At 52.4% G+C, this 14,117-nt stretch overlaps 2 protein-coding genes across 7 annotated transcripts in view; one reads left to right on the forward strand and one right to left on the reverse strand.

The window, feature by feature from the left end:
• PIK3CD (phosphatidylinositol-4,5-bisphosphate 3-kinase catalytic subunit delta) overlaps positions 1-14,117 on the reverse strand; it is a 97,815-nt gene that overhangs the window by 70,980 nt on the left and 12,718 nt on the right. For 2 of the 6 annotated variants that reach the window (XM_030942451.1, XM_010364180.2), the window contains exon 1: positions 3,990-4,124. The exons of 1 other annotated variant lie outside the window; for it this stretch is intronic. The gene's annotated coding sequence lies outside the window, so the exon portion shown is untranslated. Of the gene's footprint in view, positions 1-3,989; positions 4,125-14,117 lie in introns of those variants that run through there. 3 more of the 6 variants (XM_030942445.1, XM_030942448.1, XM_030942449.1) reach the window with 2 other exon arrangements.
• On the forward strand, positions 899-3,181 carry LOC104663049 (putative uncharacterized protein PIK3CD-AS1). Its single transcript, XM_010364179.2, has 2 exons — positions 899-1,610; positions 1,765-3,181. Exons 1-2 carry the CDS (start codon positions 1,273-1,275, stop codon positions 2,054-2,056), a joined length of 630 nt encoding a protein of 209 aa, XP_010362481.1. The 5' UTR covers positions 899-1,272; the 3' UTR covers positions 2,057-3,181.

Raw genomic sequence — 14,117 nt, forward strand, 5'->3', positions numbered from 1 at the left:
GGCAGAGGTTGCAGTGAGCCGAGATCACACCGCTGCACTCCAGCCTGGGCAACAAAGTGAGACTCCATCTCAAAAAAAAAAAAAGAAAAAGAAAGAAAGAAGAAAAAAGAAAATAATAGGAAAAGGGACCCATTTCCAGGAGTCCTGACCCTTATCCGAGGTGGTGAGGTTGTCACTTCTGGGGAGGGAGGGGAGTTTCACGCATATCCAGCCAGCGCAGCCGGAAGAGGAACTTTCACAGGCCCCAGGGACTGTGCTGGCCCTCAGGGAGGGGAGGGTGGCCCATTATTTTGGTAGGACCCACAGAGAGCCACAGTGTTTAGCTGCAATAAAAAAAGGGTGGCGAGGGGTTCCTGGGTTTTTTATTTTTTCCATCTTGAAACTGGCAGCATTTCTGATATGATTGCCGGGGATTTCCACCAACCAAATTAAAGACAATTCAGTGTTAGTGTTAACTGTAGGGAGAGAAACGTGGCGTTTTGCAACCTTCACTAATTATGAAACACTGTCACCAGTACCAAGATGACAATATTTTCCTCCCTCTCAAACAAGCCAGGCTCTGCCATCCTCCAGTGGACAGGGCCCTTGCTTGTCTCATCCATCCTGGGGCACTGCTTCTAGACTATCTTCTCTAACAGCTTTGCTGGGAGACACGCTTGTCCCCTGGGGAATAGCTGAAGCCACCCTTCTGGCTGAAAGAGCTTTTTTTCTTTTTTTCTTTTTTTTTTTTTTTTTGAGACGGAGTCTCACTCTGTTGCCCAGGCTGGAGTGTAGTAGCACACTCTCAGCTCACTGCAACCTCCACCTCCTGGGTCGAAGCAATTCTCCTGCCTCCACCTCCCAAGTAGCTGGGATTACAGGTGCGCATCACCACACCCAGCTAATTTTTTTTGCATTTTTTGTAGAGACAGGGATTCACCATGTTGGCCAAGATGGTCTTGAACTCCTGACCTCAAGTGATCCGCTCACCTCGGCCTCCCAAAGTGCTGGGATTACAGGCGTGAGCCACCGCGCCTGGCCTGAAAGAACTTTCTGAAGGCCCCACGTTAAGGAAACATTTGCTGGGGCCCCAAACCCCACCATCAGGCCCACACCAGCAGCTGGCCTCAGGGAGGGAGGGAACTGCTCTCTACACAAAAATGGTTTTGAAAATAACCCAGCCAAAGGGGAATTGCTTCATCCGTTGCACATTCACTTCTCCCTTTCACTGTGCAATTGAAGAAAAACAAGGTGAAGCAGGAACCGACTCTCACCATCCCCACTCCCACCCCCATGAATTCCATCGGACACTCTTGTGCGAAAGCGGACTGGCTCTGGGGGCTGGCCTCCAACCACTGGGGGACTGTCCGTCCCGTAACCCCCCAGGGGCCGATGCCCTCCCACTCTGCCTGCTCTGTTCTTAGCATAGCCCCTGGGCCCCCGTGGGATCTCAGGAAATACTTGCTAAACATAGTACCGGAGGAGAAACGGAGCCCACAGCTTAGTGCAAAGACCTGGCAGCGTGGACTGAGGCTGCACAAACGCAGAAACGCGCTTTTCCTGCTAGAAGGGGACATCCGCGTGGTCGGGAGTACCTCTGGGGCACGTGACTTAATTCCAGAAACATCTAAGTGAGCAGTGTGGCCAATGTAGTCTGTTTCTGAACACGGGCTGAGGGGTGGGGGAAGTGGGGCTCAGAAGGAGGCTAGCTTAGTTGTCTCTCGAGCAGGCAACTGGGTTGTTGTGTTGTATTTTTCAGAGATGGGCTCTTGCTCTGTCACCCAGGCGGGAGCGCAGTGGCACTGTAATAGCTTACTGCAACCTTGAACTCCTGGCTTCAAGTGATCCTCCCGTCTGGGGCTCCCAAAGCTCTGGGATGACAGGTATGAGCTACCGCTCTCAGCCACAACCGGGATTTAAGAGCACTCCTCCAGCCCACTCCAGTGTCTTCCATCATTCTGTGCAAGTACCAAAAGAGGACCAAGCCCGGGAAGCCGCCAGCAGGCCTCTCACCAGCCAAGATGGCTGGAATCCTAATATCAAGAAACGAAACTCCAGCAGGCCATGGAAATGCTAAGGGGTTGGCATTTCTGCTCTAGAGAGAGCCAAAGAGAAAGCTCTATTTATATCTCCTTGCGTTTGGTCGCAGCCTCATCAACCAAAAGAACCTTCCGCCCCACTCAACACATCAATCAAATTGGGGAGGGGGTGTGAATGGCAGCAGCGGGTGTTACAGAGGAGTCTCAAGGGTATCTTAGAGGGTGCCTCTGGAAAGTCGTCCCCTCCAAATCCCCCCAAGATAATTACTAGGATATTCTCCTTACCCCGCCAGCAACGGCACCCCCAGATGATTAAACGCGCTGGCGTCGGAAAGAGCTGGGATTCTGGAGGAGCTACTTGTAAACTGTGTGGGTTGGTGAGTTATTTAACTTTTCTGAGCCTTCGTTGCCTTAACTGTAAAACGAAGACAACACCACTCAGTTCCTACGGTTGTCCATCTGAAATCACCTAGGTAAGAACGACCAGTTCTTGGGGAGTAATGTCCCTATGGTACCATTCAATTGCCAAGAACACCAAGGCACCGTCAGGCACTCCTGGAAGAGAGCAGGGGGTTAGCCCTTGGTTTCAAAGTCCTTGGGAGCAGTAAACCTTCCCCTCCGAGAGCCCTGAGTGAAGAAAAATAGCCCCCTCCCACTCCAACCCACGGCACAACCGCCCCACATCCACGCGCGGCTGTGCCCAGCATTTCAGAGGTGGGACTTCTCAGGAGCCGGGGGGAGAAAGCCCCCTTAATGGAGTCTGGTGGGGTTCAAGATCCGCAGGTCCCTCCTTCCAGGGAACACCTACACCAAGAGAGAGCTGGCCCATCAGCCCCGCGCTCCATCCGCAAACTGGGCAGATCCCTGGGGGGCCACGCAAGGAAACTGCACCTTGGCCGCTCCAGGGCGCCCCCCACCCGCGACTCCGGAAATCTCGCCCCTACCTGCTTCACCCTCGCCCCACCCAGAGCGCACTTTTCGGGACCTCCCAGCGGCCCTTCCCTGGTTCTCTGGACCCCAGTCTCCCCCCCCCCCCCGCAACGCCCCCATCCTGGTGCCCACGAAAGGTCATGCCAGTTCCCCTCTTCCCTATCTCAAAGGAGGAGGTGCAGATGAGGAAGCCTAAATAAAAACAGGAAACTCGATTTTTTTAAAAAGCCTCATTCAGGCTGAATTACGGGTAAGAGTATTTTATAAAAAAGTCCGGAAATGCAAAGCTGGGGGCGGTTTTGCCGGCGTAACCCCGGCTCGGCCGCAGATCCGGAGCTATCTTGCCTGCGCCGCTGCAGCAAACGCGGCGAACAGCGCGGGCGGCCCGGGACGGGGAGGCGGGGCGCGGGTCCACAAGCCGGGAGGAAGCCCCGGAAACTTCCACCCCGGTCCCTCTGCAGCTCCGCTCCCCACTTGCCCGGGCTGGGAAGGGCGCACAGGACCCGGGCGCCGGCGAACTGTGCGCAGCCCTCTCTCCGCGCCAGGGCACTCGGGCGACACCGCCAGCGCGCTCTCTGTGGACCCAGCCGCCGTACAGAGGAGGTCCCTGGTCCTCTCGCCAGCGCTCGGAGCGGGCGCACGCGCTGAGCGCTTCCAGTTTCCTCTTGCCTTGGCCGGCGCACCGGAGGCCGCACCGCCGCTGGGAGCTCAGCCTGAAACCCAGCCGCCGGGCCAGGCGGGCAAGGCGCGCAGTGCAGGCGCCGGAGAGCTGCGCGCGCCCCTCTCGGCGGGCCCACGGAGGGACGGCCCGGGGCCTCTAGGGCAGGCCCCGCTCAGGTCCCAGCAGCCCGGTCCCCGGGGCTCCCAGGGCCCGGCTCGCTAGACGCAGGGAGGTGCCCAGGGCCAGGGCGCATGGGCTGTGTGTGCCGGAGAGACGCCCGCCAGCCAGCCCCACGGCCCCGAGCGCAGCCGCGGCTCCCAAAGCCCCTGGCCGCGGTCCTCTTCCGACCTCCCCTGATGCAGCCCGCGGCGATCGCTTACCGTCCTGGCGCAGCTGGCAGGGCTGGGCAGCTCGGCTCGCGGCCGCTCGGAGCGACGGCGCTGGGCGCGAGTGAGCCTCGAGGGAGGGAGGCGGGGCGCGGCGGGGCGCCCCGCCTGCCGCCAGCCCGCACACTCCACTTCCCACTTTGTTTCCTTTTCACTTACAACAGGAAAAACAACAGGTCCCCCAGGGCCTCGCCTTTCCCCGCCGCCCACACCCCCAAGCTCGCCTACTGCTAGAGGGGCATCATCCCAGGTGCCTCTGGAAGCTGCACCTTGCCCTTCTACAAAACAAGTTTTCTTTTTATGCAAAGGAAAACGACCATATAAAGGTCCTAAGCGCCCCTTCTTCACGCAGGAAAGAATTTCAACAGCAGCGGGAGAAAGGCTGAGAGCGGGAGAGAGAGAAGGGGTAACCTGCAGCTCTAGGCACCCAGGGACCCCAAGCGCCACTGCGAGGTGACCAGTGTTGGGGCTCAGGACACACACCCAAAATATGACTGTGGGAGACCAGCATGTGCCACCCCAAAATGTACTTCTTCAGCATATTTTGAAGGGATTATTCTTAGAAACTGAAGGCCTAGGAGTAGCTCTGAAAGGCTGTCCTTTTGTAAAATGATTTATGTATATAAAGAAAATCTCCAGGCTTGGCACTGTGGCTCACTCCTACAGTCCCAGCAATTTGGGAGGCCGAGGTGGGAGGATCGCTTGAGCGCAGGAATTCGGGCCAGCCTGGGCAACATAGGGAAACCCCTGTCTCTACAAAAAATTTAAAAAGTAGCTAGTCGTGGTGGTGCACACATTGTAGTCCCAGCTACTCGGGAGGCTGAGGTGGGAGGATGGCTTGAGCCAGGGAGATGGAGGCTACAGTGATCCATGATTGCACCACTGCACTCCAGCCTGGGAAGCAAAGTGAGACCCTGTGTCAAAAACAGAAAAGGAAAATCTCCATTGGTAAAGTATTAGTATCAGGCAGAGGGCTGTTCAGAGCTAACTTTTCTTACCTGAAAAATTTTATCTGCATAAGAAGACAAGCTTCATTCACTGTACCCTCTTCTCCCCTCACTCTCCCTTAACTTGTGTACCACCTCCCCAGGATCCCAAGCCTCTATTCTTTTCTTCTTCTTTTCTTTTCTCCTTTTTTTTTGAGACAGAGTCTCGCTCTGTCGCCCAGGCTGGAGTGCAGTGGTGCGATCTCAGCTCATTGCAACCTCTGCCTCCCGGGTTCACACCATTCTCCTTCCTCAGCCTCCCAAGTAGCTGGGACTACAGGCGCCCCCCACCATGCCCAGTTTATTTTTTGCATTTTTAGTAGAGATGGGGTTTCACTGTGTTAGTCAGGATGGTCTTGATTTCCTGACCTCGTGATCTGCCCGCTTCGGCCTCCAAAAGTGCTGGGATTACGGGCATGAGCCACCACACCTGGCGAGAAGGACTTTTTCTACCCAAGAGATGCCTGGGCCTCTCAGGACCACCTTGGGCCCTGTGCCTGCTGGCTCCAGAGGCTGCAACAAGCAGAGGCCCAGGTCAGGTATGATGGCTCATGCCTGTAGTCCCAGCACTTTGGGAGGACGAGGCTGGAGGATCACTTGAGGCCAGGAGTTTAAGACTAGCCTGGGTGACATGGCAAAACCCAGTCTCTACAAAAAAAAAAATAGAAAAAATTAGCCGGTGTAGTGGTGTGCACCTGTAGTTCCAGCTTCTCGGGAGGCTGAGGTGGAAGGATCACCTGAGCCCTGGAGGTCGAGGCTGCAGTGAGCCATAACTGTTCCACTGCACTCCAGCCTGGGTGACAGAGTGAGATTCTGCCTCGAAAAAAAGAAAAAAAGAGAGACAGAGAGAGGCCCAGAGACCATTATTCCAGCCAGGAAAGGGGAGAGGGCTTGGGTAAGATGGAGCGGCTTTCTAAATTGTCCCAGGTTTTTGTTTTTTGTTTTTCTGTTTTTTGAGACAGGGTCTTGCTCTGTCACCCAGGCTGGAGTGCAGTGGCATGATCTCGGCTCACTGCAACCTTGCCTCCTGGGTTCAAGCGATTCTCATGTCTCAGTCTCCCAAGTAGCTGGGACTGCAGGTGCGTGCCACCATGGCTGGTTAATTTTTGTATTTTTTAGTAGAGACGGGGTTTCACCATGTTGGCCAGGCTGGTCTGAAACTCAGACCTCAGGTGATCTGCCCGCCTCAGCCTCCGAAAGTGCTGGGATTACAGGCATAAGCCACTGTGCCCAGCCTGGTCCAGGTTTTCTAAGATGCAGGCTACAGGTTCTATATTCTCCAGTGGACACTTGCAGAGGAGCCAGGAAGGACCACGGGTCCCTTTTGGAAGGAACGTTGGACCTGTCCCCAGGAATGCATACTAACATCCTTCCTAGTGGAGCGTCTGAGGCTCACAGTCTCATGCCTACCCCAGGCTCCGACCACTGGGCCTTAGCAGCAGTCTCTAGCCTCCTTCAAGGATGCCAAGAGCCAGAAAAGAAATGGACATTTCAGAAGGAACTCTAACGACCGACCAAGCAGCCTGTCCTGCGGCTTCCTAACACCTGGCCCTAACCATGCTTTTGCTAGGCTGCAGTTTCAGTGCTGCTCTCTGGTCTTCAGAGTTTGTTGCAAGAAAGAGCCAAATGAGGAATGATTTTGCATCTTCCAAAGGAATTCTTCATTGAATATGTATTTGCTGACAGCAATTCAAATCATGCTTTTTACTATGCAAGACGCTGCCAGGAGAATGAGGCATGCCAAGTTGCCAAGCGCTAAGATGTGCCTTACATATTGTTCTCTTTGATCCCCGTGAAGGAAACCAGAATATGTCCCCCCAAAATATACCTCTTTGACATAAATATTTTTGAGCTGAAGGCAATTAAGAAGCAGCAAGCAGATGAAGAGATCTTTCTATCCTCTCCCCCTTTCTGCCTATTAAATAAAATTTGCAGGAGGCCATTGATTGGGACAAGACCCATGTACCGGGTCCAGCAGACCAAACCAATATGGAGTCACTCATGCTAAATGAAACTAATTAACTTAAGAGTATACACATGTAGCAAATAGCTGAGTTTTTGTCAGTTACAACAGCTGAGCTTTAGTAGATCTTAGGTAGCCAACTGATTCAAACAAAGCAAACACTGTAACCAATTAAGCTCTATAGCTTACTTCTGTTTTCCATCCATAAACACTCTGTGTTGCTGACTGAAGCCCTTTGAACCTGTCCCGGTTCTGTGGGACTCCCAATTTTAGACTCATGAGTGGGCCAGGGTGACTCATGCCTGGAATTCCAACATTTTGGGAGGCTGAGGCTAGAGGATCAAGACCAGCCTGAGCAACACAGTGAGACCTCATCTTTACAAAAAATAAAACATTAGCCAGGCATGGTGGCATGTGCCTGTAGTTTTAGCTACTTGGGAGGCTGAGGTAGGAGGATCACTTGAGCCCAGAAATTCAAGGTTGCAGTGAGCTGTGATCTCACCTCTGCAATCCAGCCTGGGTGACAAAGTGAGACCATGTCTCTAAAAATAATAATAATTGTAAGTAGAATCATGAATAAAAGCTAAGATCTGTAAACTAAATTTGTATAATCTTGACTTTTAAAAGATGATTATTGTTTTATTATTATTTTGAGACAGGGTCTCACTCTGTCACCCAGGCTGGAGTGCGGTAGTGCAGTCTCAGCTCATTGCAACCTCTGTCTCCTAGGCCCAAGTGACCCTCCCATCTCAGCCTCCCAAGTAGCTGGGAGTACAGGCACGGGCTAATTTTTTTGTAGAGACAGGGTTTTGTCATGTTGCCCAGGCTGCTCTCAAACTCCTGGACTCAAGCAATCTGCCAGCCTCAGCCTCCCAAAGTGTTGGGATTACAGCTGTGAACCATCATGCCCTGCCAGTCTTGACTTTTTTTTTTTTTTCCAGACGGACTCTTGCTTTTGTAACCGAGATTGGAGTGCAATGACACGATCTCGGCTCACTGCAACCTTCACCTCCCATGTTCAAGCAATTCTCCTACCTCAGCCTCCTGAGTACCTGGGACTAGAGGCGCCCGCCACCATGCCCAGCTTTTTTTTTTTTTTTGAGATGGATTCTCATTCTGTTACCCAGGCTGGAGTGCAGTGGCATGATTTTGGCTCACTGCAACCTCCGTCTCCCGAGTTCAAGCGCTTTTCCTGCCTCAGCCTCCTGAGTAGCTGGGACTACAGGTGCATACCACCATGCCTGGCTAATTTTTTGTATTTTTAGTAGAGACAAGGTTTCACTATGTTAGCCAAGCTGGTCTCAAACTCCTGACCTCATGATCCGCTCACCTCAGCCTCCCAAAGTGCTGGGATTACAGGCGTGAGCCACCAAGCCCGGCCCTAATTTTTGTATTTTTAGTAGAGACAGGGTTTCAGCATGTTGGCCAGGCTGGTCTCCGACTCCTGACCTCAGGTGATCTGCCCACCTCGGCCTCCCAAAGCGCTGGAACCACAGGTGCGAGCCACCACACCTGGCTCAGTCTTGACTTTTTACATGCCTAAATACAGGACATAAATTCTACTTTACTGGAGACAATGATTATCAGCTCGGAGACACCAGAAAAGTCTACAAACAAACCTTCCTCCATTCATTTTCTCCCATATATTTACCTTCCTGCGGTTTCTGGAAGCCTAAAGCTGCTTTCCCTTGTCACTTCTTGAAAATTCATTCTTCTTTGTCAAAGATTCTGGATAAGCCGGAGTTCTGAGCCACTGCTTCGGGTCACCTTTCATTGCGGTTTCTGCCTCGTGATGTGCACTGCATGTGTTCATCAACTTGCTTGGTTTTCGTGTGAATCTGTCTTTTGTTACAGCGGGCTGACCCAACTACGAACTTACGGGGACTGAGGAGAAGTTATATTTTCTCCCTGATAACCACAACTGCCCAGCAAGGTAAATCTTATCGCCAATTTACGGATGAGAAAACTGAGGCTCAGGAAAGTTGAGTCCTTTTTCAGGGCCACACAGTCTATAAATATCTATGATGACAACTTCTTCCAGATCCTTGCTACTTTCACCATGCCATGGGTCTCGTTAGGCCTCCATCCTAAGAAGTTTCACTTTCGGCTAGGTGCGTTGGCTCCCGCCTGTAATCCCAGCACTTTGGGAGGCTGAGGTGGGCGGATCACCTGAGGCCAGAAGTTCACGACCAGCCTGGCCAACAGGTGAAACTCTATCTCTACTAAAAATACAAAACATTAGCCGGGTGTGGTGGTGGGCACCTGTAATCTCAGCTACTTAGGAGGCTGAGGCAGGAGAATTGCTTAAACCTGGGAAGGAGAGGTGCAGTGAGCCAAGATCATGCCATTGCACTCCAGCCTGGGCAACAAGAGCGAAACTCTATCTCAAAAACAAAAACAAAAAAACCCATTCCTGGTGGCAGGCACTTGTAATCCCAGCTACTTGGGAGGCTGAGGCAGGAGAGTTGCCTCAGTGAGCTGAGATCATGCCATTGCACTCCAACCTGGGCAACAAGAGCAAAGCTTCATCTAAAAAAAAAAAAAAAAAAAAAAAATAGAAGTTTCACTTTCCTGAAAACCTGATACACTTCCTTTTTGAGACCATGACCCTAGGGACTTATCATGACCCTCTCTTTTGCTTGGGGCACCAGGAAGCTTAAGCTAAATTTAACATTCAAGCTGGGCAAGTGGTGGCTCACGCCTGTAATCCCAGCACTTTGGCAGGTGGATCACCTGAGGTCAGGAGTTCGCGACTAGACTGGCCAACATGGAGAAACCCCGTCTCTACTAAAAATACAAAAATTAGCCGGGCATGGTGATGGGTGCCTGTAGTCCCAACTACTCAGGAGGCTGAGGCAGGAGGATCACTTGAACCCAGGAGGCAGAGGTGGCAGTGAGCCAAGGTTGCACCACTGCACTCCAGCTTGGGTGACAGAACAAGACTCCATCTCAAAAAAAAAAAAAGAAAAGAAAAGAAAAAGAAAAATAGGGCTGGAGGTCTGGGCAAGCTCTGTGGAAGGGCCTGCAGTGTGCTTCTGCCCGTCCAAGCCTGTTCTCCGCTGACCAGCCCCACCCTTTAATGACTAACACCTCTTTTCTCTTCCATCAAATGTGGCCCAAGTATTTCCCAATCAGTGTGAATTTCCTGAGAAAGGAGCAGAGGGCCACAGAGCCGATGTAAGCAGCGCATGTTGGTCGACTTTCCCGCAGCTAAGGGGCCATTTTTCTTCTAGGGTTGCTGTCTGTTCTCCACTGCAACCAGTTCATTTTTTTGACAATTCAAAGGGAACCTGAGGTAGCTTCCTCCAAGGCGCACATGACAACAGTTAAAGTGAGAGAGCTCAGAAACTGCATGAGGAAGGCAGCGAGCGATTCTGTCAGGAACTCGAGGAACGATGGCGGCTGTTCTTGAAGGTTAAATTTATTTATTTAGGCCGGGCGCGGTGGCTCAAGCCTGTAATCCCAGCACTTTGGGAGGCCGAGACGGGCGGATCACGAGGTCAGGAGATCGAGACCATCCTGGCTAACCCGGTGAAACCCCGTCTCTACTAAAAATACAAAAAACTAGCCGGGCGAGGTGGCGGCCGCCTGCAGTCCCAGCTACTCCGGAGGCTGAGGCAGGAGAATGGCGTGAACCCGGGAGGCGGAGCTTGCAGTGAGCTGAGATCCAGCCACTGCACTCCAGCCCGGGTGACAGAGCAAGACTCCGTCTCAAAAAAAAAAAAAAAAAAAAATTATTTATTTATTTTTATTTTATTTTATTTTATTTTATTTATTATTTATTTATTTATTTATTTATTTATTTGAGATGGAGTCTTCCTCATCACCCAGGCTGGAATGCAGTGGCGTGATCTCGGCTCACTGCAACCTCCGCTTCCTGGGTTCAAGTGATTCTCCTGCCTCAGCCTCCCAAGTAGCTGTAACTACCTACAGGCGCCTGCCACCACGCCCAGCTAAGTTTGTATTTTTAGCAGAGACAGAGTTTCACCATGCTGGCCAGGCTGGTCTCAAACTCCTGACCTCAGGTGATCCGCCTGAGTCAGCCTCCCAAAATGCTGGGATTCCAGGCGTGAGCCACCACTCCAGCCCAGGCTTTCTTCTTCCCCGTAACCCTGTCCTGCAGAACTTCCCCTCCAAAAGCCAAGCAACTCACAGCTTCTTCTCACAAACACTGCAAATATTTTTGCTCTGCTCAAGCCGGAGTGGCTTCACCACCACCACCCACGCATGCCCACAAGAAGGGTTATCGCAGGGCAGCCATTCCGAGCACCCATGTAGTGGGGGCTGCAAGTTTGAGAAGCCCACTTCAGCCCCTGCACAAGGGACTCCAGACACCTGCCTCCACGCCCCATCCTGGCAGGAAGCCCCCTTTGCTGGGTGTGGGTCTTTTCCTTCCAGGCGAGGCAGAAACTACCCAGCTCGAGTCTTTACCCTTTTACTTTGGCCAGAAAAAGTGTGGTGAAGCTTGGGGGTTAAGAGCACCTTCTTTGGAACCAGACTGCCTGGCCCTGCCACTGTGGAGCTGTGTGACCTTAGGTGACTTAACCTCTCTGCACGTCTGCTTCCTCATCTGTAGCCTGGGGACACTAATAATGGTGCTCAACTTTCAGAACTGTTGTTGGGATTAAATAAATTAATATATGTAAAACACTTATAACTGTGCCTGACACAGAGGGCACCCTCAGAAAATGTGAGTTTTTGAGCTATCCTAGTTATATTCTACAACGGCATCTTTGGGCTTTGCAGGATTGGATGTTTCTGCTCTAGAAGAGTTTTTCTTTCCTTCCCCTCCCTCCCTCCCTCCCTTCCTTCCCCTCCCTCCCTCCCTCCCTCCCTCCCTTCCCCTCCCTCCCTCCCTCCCTCCCTCCCTCCCTCCCTTCCTTCCTTCCTTCCTTCCTTCCCTCCCCTCTCTCTCTCACTTTCTTTCTTTCTTCAGATGGAGTCTCACTCTGTCACCCAGGCTGCAGAGCAGTTGTGTGATCTCAGCTCACTGCAACCTCCACCTCCCGGGTTCAAGCAATTCTCCTGCCTCAGCCTCCTGAGTAGCTGGGTGTGGTGCCGCGCATCTGTAATCCCAGCTAATTTTTTGTATATTTAGTAGAGAAGGGGTTTCACCATGTTAGCCAGGATGGTCTCGATCTCCTGACCTCGTGATCCGCCCGCCTTGTGCTGGGATTACAGGCATGAGCCACCATGCCTGGCCTTTCCTTCTTTCTCTTTCTTTTCTTCCTTTCTCTTCTTTCTTTTCTTTGAGACAGGATTTTGTTCCTCAGGCTGGAGTGCAGTGGTATGATCATGGCTCACCTCAGCCTCAACCTATTGGCTCCAGCAATCCTCCTCCCACCACAGCCTCCCAAGTAGCTGGGACCACAGGCGTGTGCCACCACACCAGGCTAATTTTTTTATCTTTGGAGATGAGGTCTCGCTATGTTGCCCAGGCTGGTCTTGAACTCCTGGGCTCAAGTGATCCACCTTCCTTGGCCTCCCAATGCGCTGGGATGACAGGCATAAGCCACCATGCCTGGCCAAGAGCATTTTTCAATAGCAGCAACAGCAGGTTGTGACACACTAGTGTGCTGGAGAACCATTCAGTGGGTCAAGATTTTTTTTTTTTTTTAAATAGAGTCTCGCTCTTTCGCCCAGGCTGGAGTGCAGTGGTGCCATCTCAGCTCACTGCAAGCTCCGCCTCCCGGGTTCACGCCATTCTCTTGCCTCAGCCTCCCGAGTAGCTGGGACTATAGGCGCCTGCCACCGCGCCTGGCTAATTTTTTGTGTTTTTAGTAGAGACGGGGTTTCACCATGTCAGCCAGGATGGTCTCGATCTCCTGACCTCCTGATCCACCCGCCTCGGCTTCCCAAAGTGCTGGGATTATAGGCATGAGCCACCGCGCCCGGCAAGGGCTGGGCGCGGTGGCTCATGCCTGTAATCCCAGCACTTTGGGAGGCCAAGGCAAGGGGATCACCTGAAGTCGAGAGTTCGAGACCAGCCTGGGCAACATGGTGAAACCCTGTCTCCATTAAAAATACAAAAATTATCTGGGCATGGTGGTGCACGTGTGTATTCCCAGGTACTCAGGAGGCTGATGCAGGAGAACTGCTTGAATCCGGGATGTGGAGGTTGCAGTGAGCCAAGATCGCACCATTGCACTCCAGCCTGGGCAACAGAGTGAGACTCTGGTTCAAAATAAATAAATTAATTAAATTTTAAAATAGAACAGAAAGACGGTGTCAGGCTGCACTCCCTGTAGTAAGGGCGGGTGTTCCTCCCCCAGGCTTTGGTTCCATTCCTAGGTGTGAGTGTGTGTGAAGTCAAGATGTCAGATGCATTTCTTACTGTAGGTTCCAGTCAACACAACTAGAAAGCTGCTGCCCTGGATCACATGAGGGTGATGGCAAAGAAAAGGCAGAGCAGATGGTTAGAGAAGAAGGCCAAGGTCAGGTTCCACTCCTAGAAAGTCTGACTTGCAAGAACTCGGGCTCCAAGGAATGCTGAGAGGTGGCCAGGCGGGAATACCTGGGGAAAAGGAGCTGGGAGTCTCTGGCCTTGCACCCTCCATCGCTAGGTTGTAACTGGTGGGCTGGAGAATGACTTAGAGGGTCAGGGGTCGTGGGTTTTGCAGGTAGAGGGGATGGTGCCCCTCGTACTTGATTCCGGGCCAGAGCAGACAGCACAGAGGTGGCCCAGTGCTCCAGGACTCCAGGGCAGGAATGAGCTGGTGAAGATTGTGTTTCTAGGTCCAGCTAGATGGGGGCTCCACAGAAATTCTTTCTGTAAAACACACATACTCAAAACCCAGGCTACCTAGGGTTCACATCCCTGCCCCACCATCTGTCGGCTGTGTGACCTCAAAGGAGTCACTTCTGCCTCAGTTTCCCCATCTGGCACAAGGGAACAATAATGCACCCTCTGGCCCAGGGCTGGGGGAGGGTTCCATGAATCCGTAATCCCACTTCTGATACAAAGTTCAAGAGGTGGTGGAGGAAGTCGGGGAGCAGCAGAGTTTGGGGTCAGGCACCTGGATTCAACCTCATGCCCTCCATACACTGGAGGTGACCTGGGCTTTGCAACACTGATTCATTCAGCAAGTGTGTATCTTGCAGCAAGCTGTGCCTGTTACGGTTGGGCTCTGGAGATGCAGCACTGGACAAGCCCCAGGCCTGCCGCCCCCACAA

This window comes from Rhinopithecus roxellana, chromosome 12, assembly GCF_007565055.1.
Source record: "Rhinopithecus roxellana isolate Shanxi Qingling chromosome 12, ASM756505v1, whole genome shotgun sequence".
In the NCBI taxonomy this organism is placed as follows: Eukaryota; Metazoa; Chordata; class Mammalia; order Primates; family Cercopithecidae; genus Rhinopithecus; species Rhinopithecus roxellana.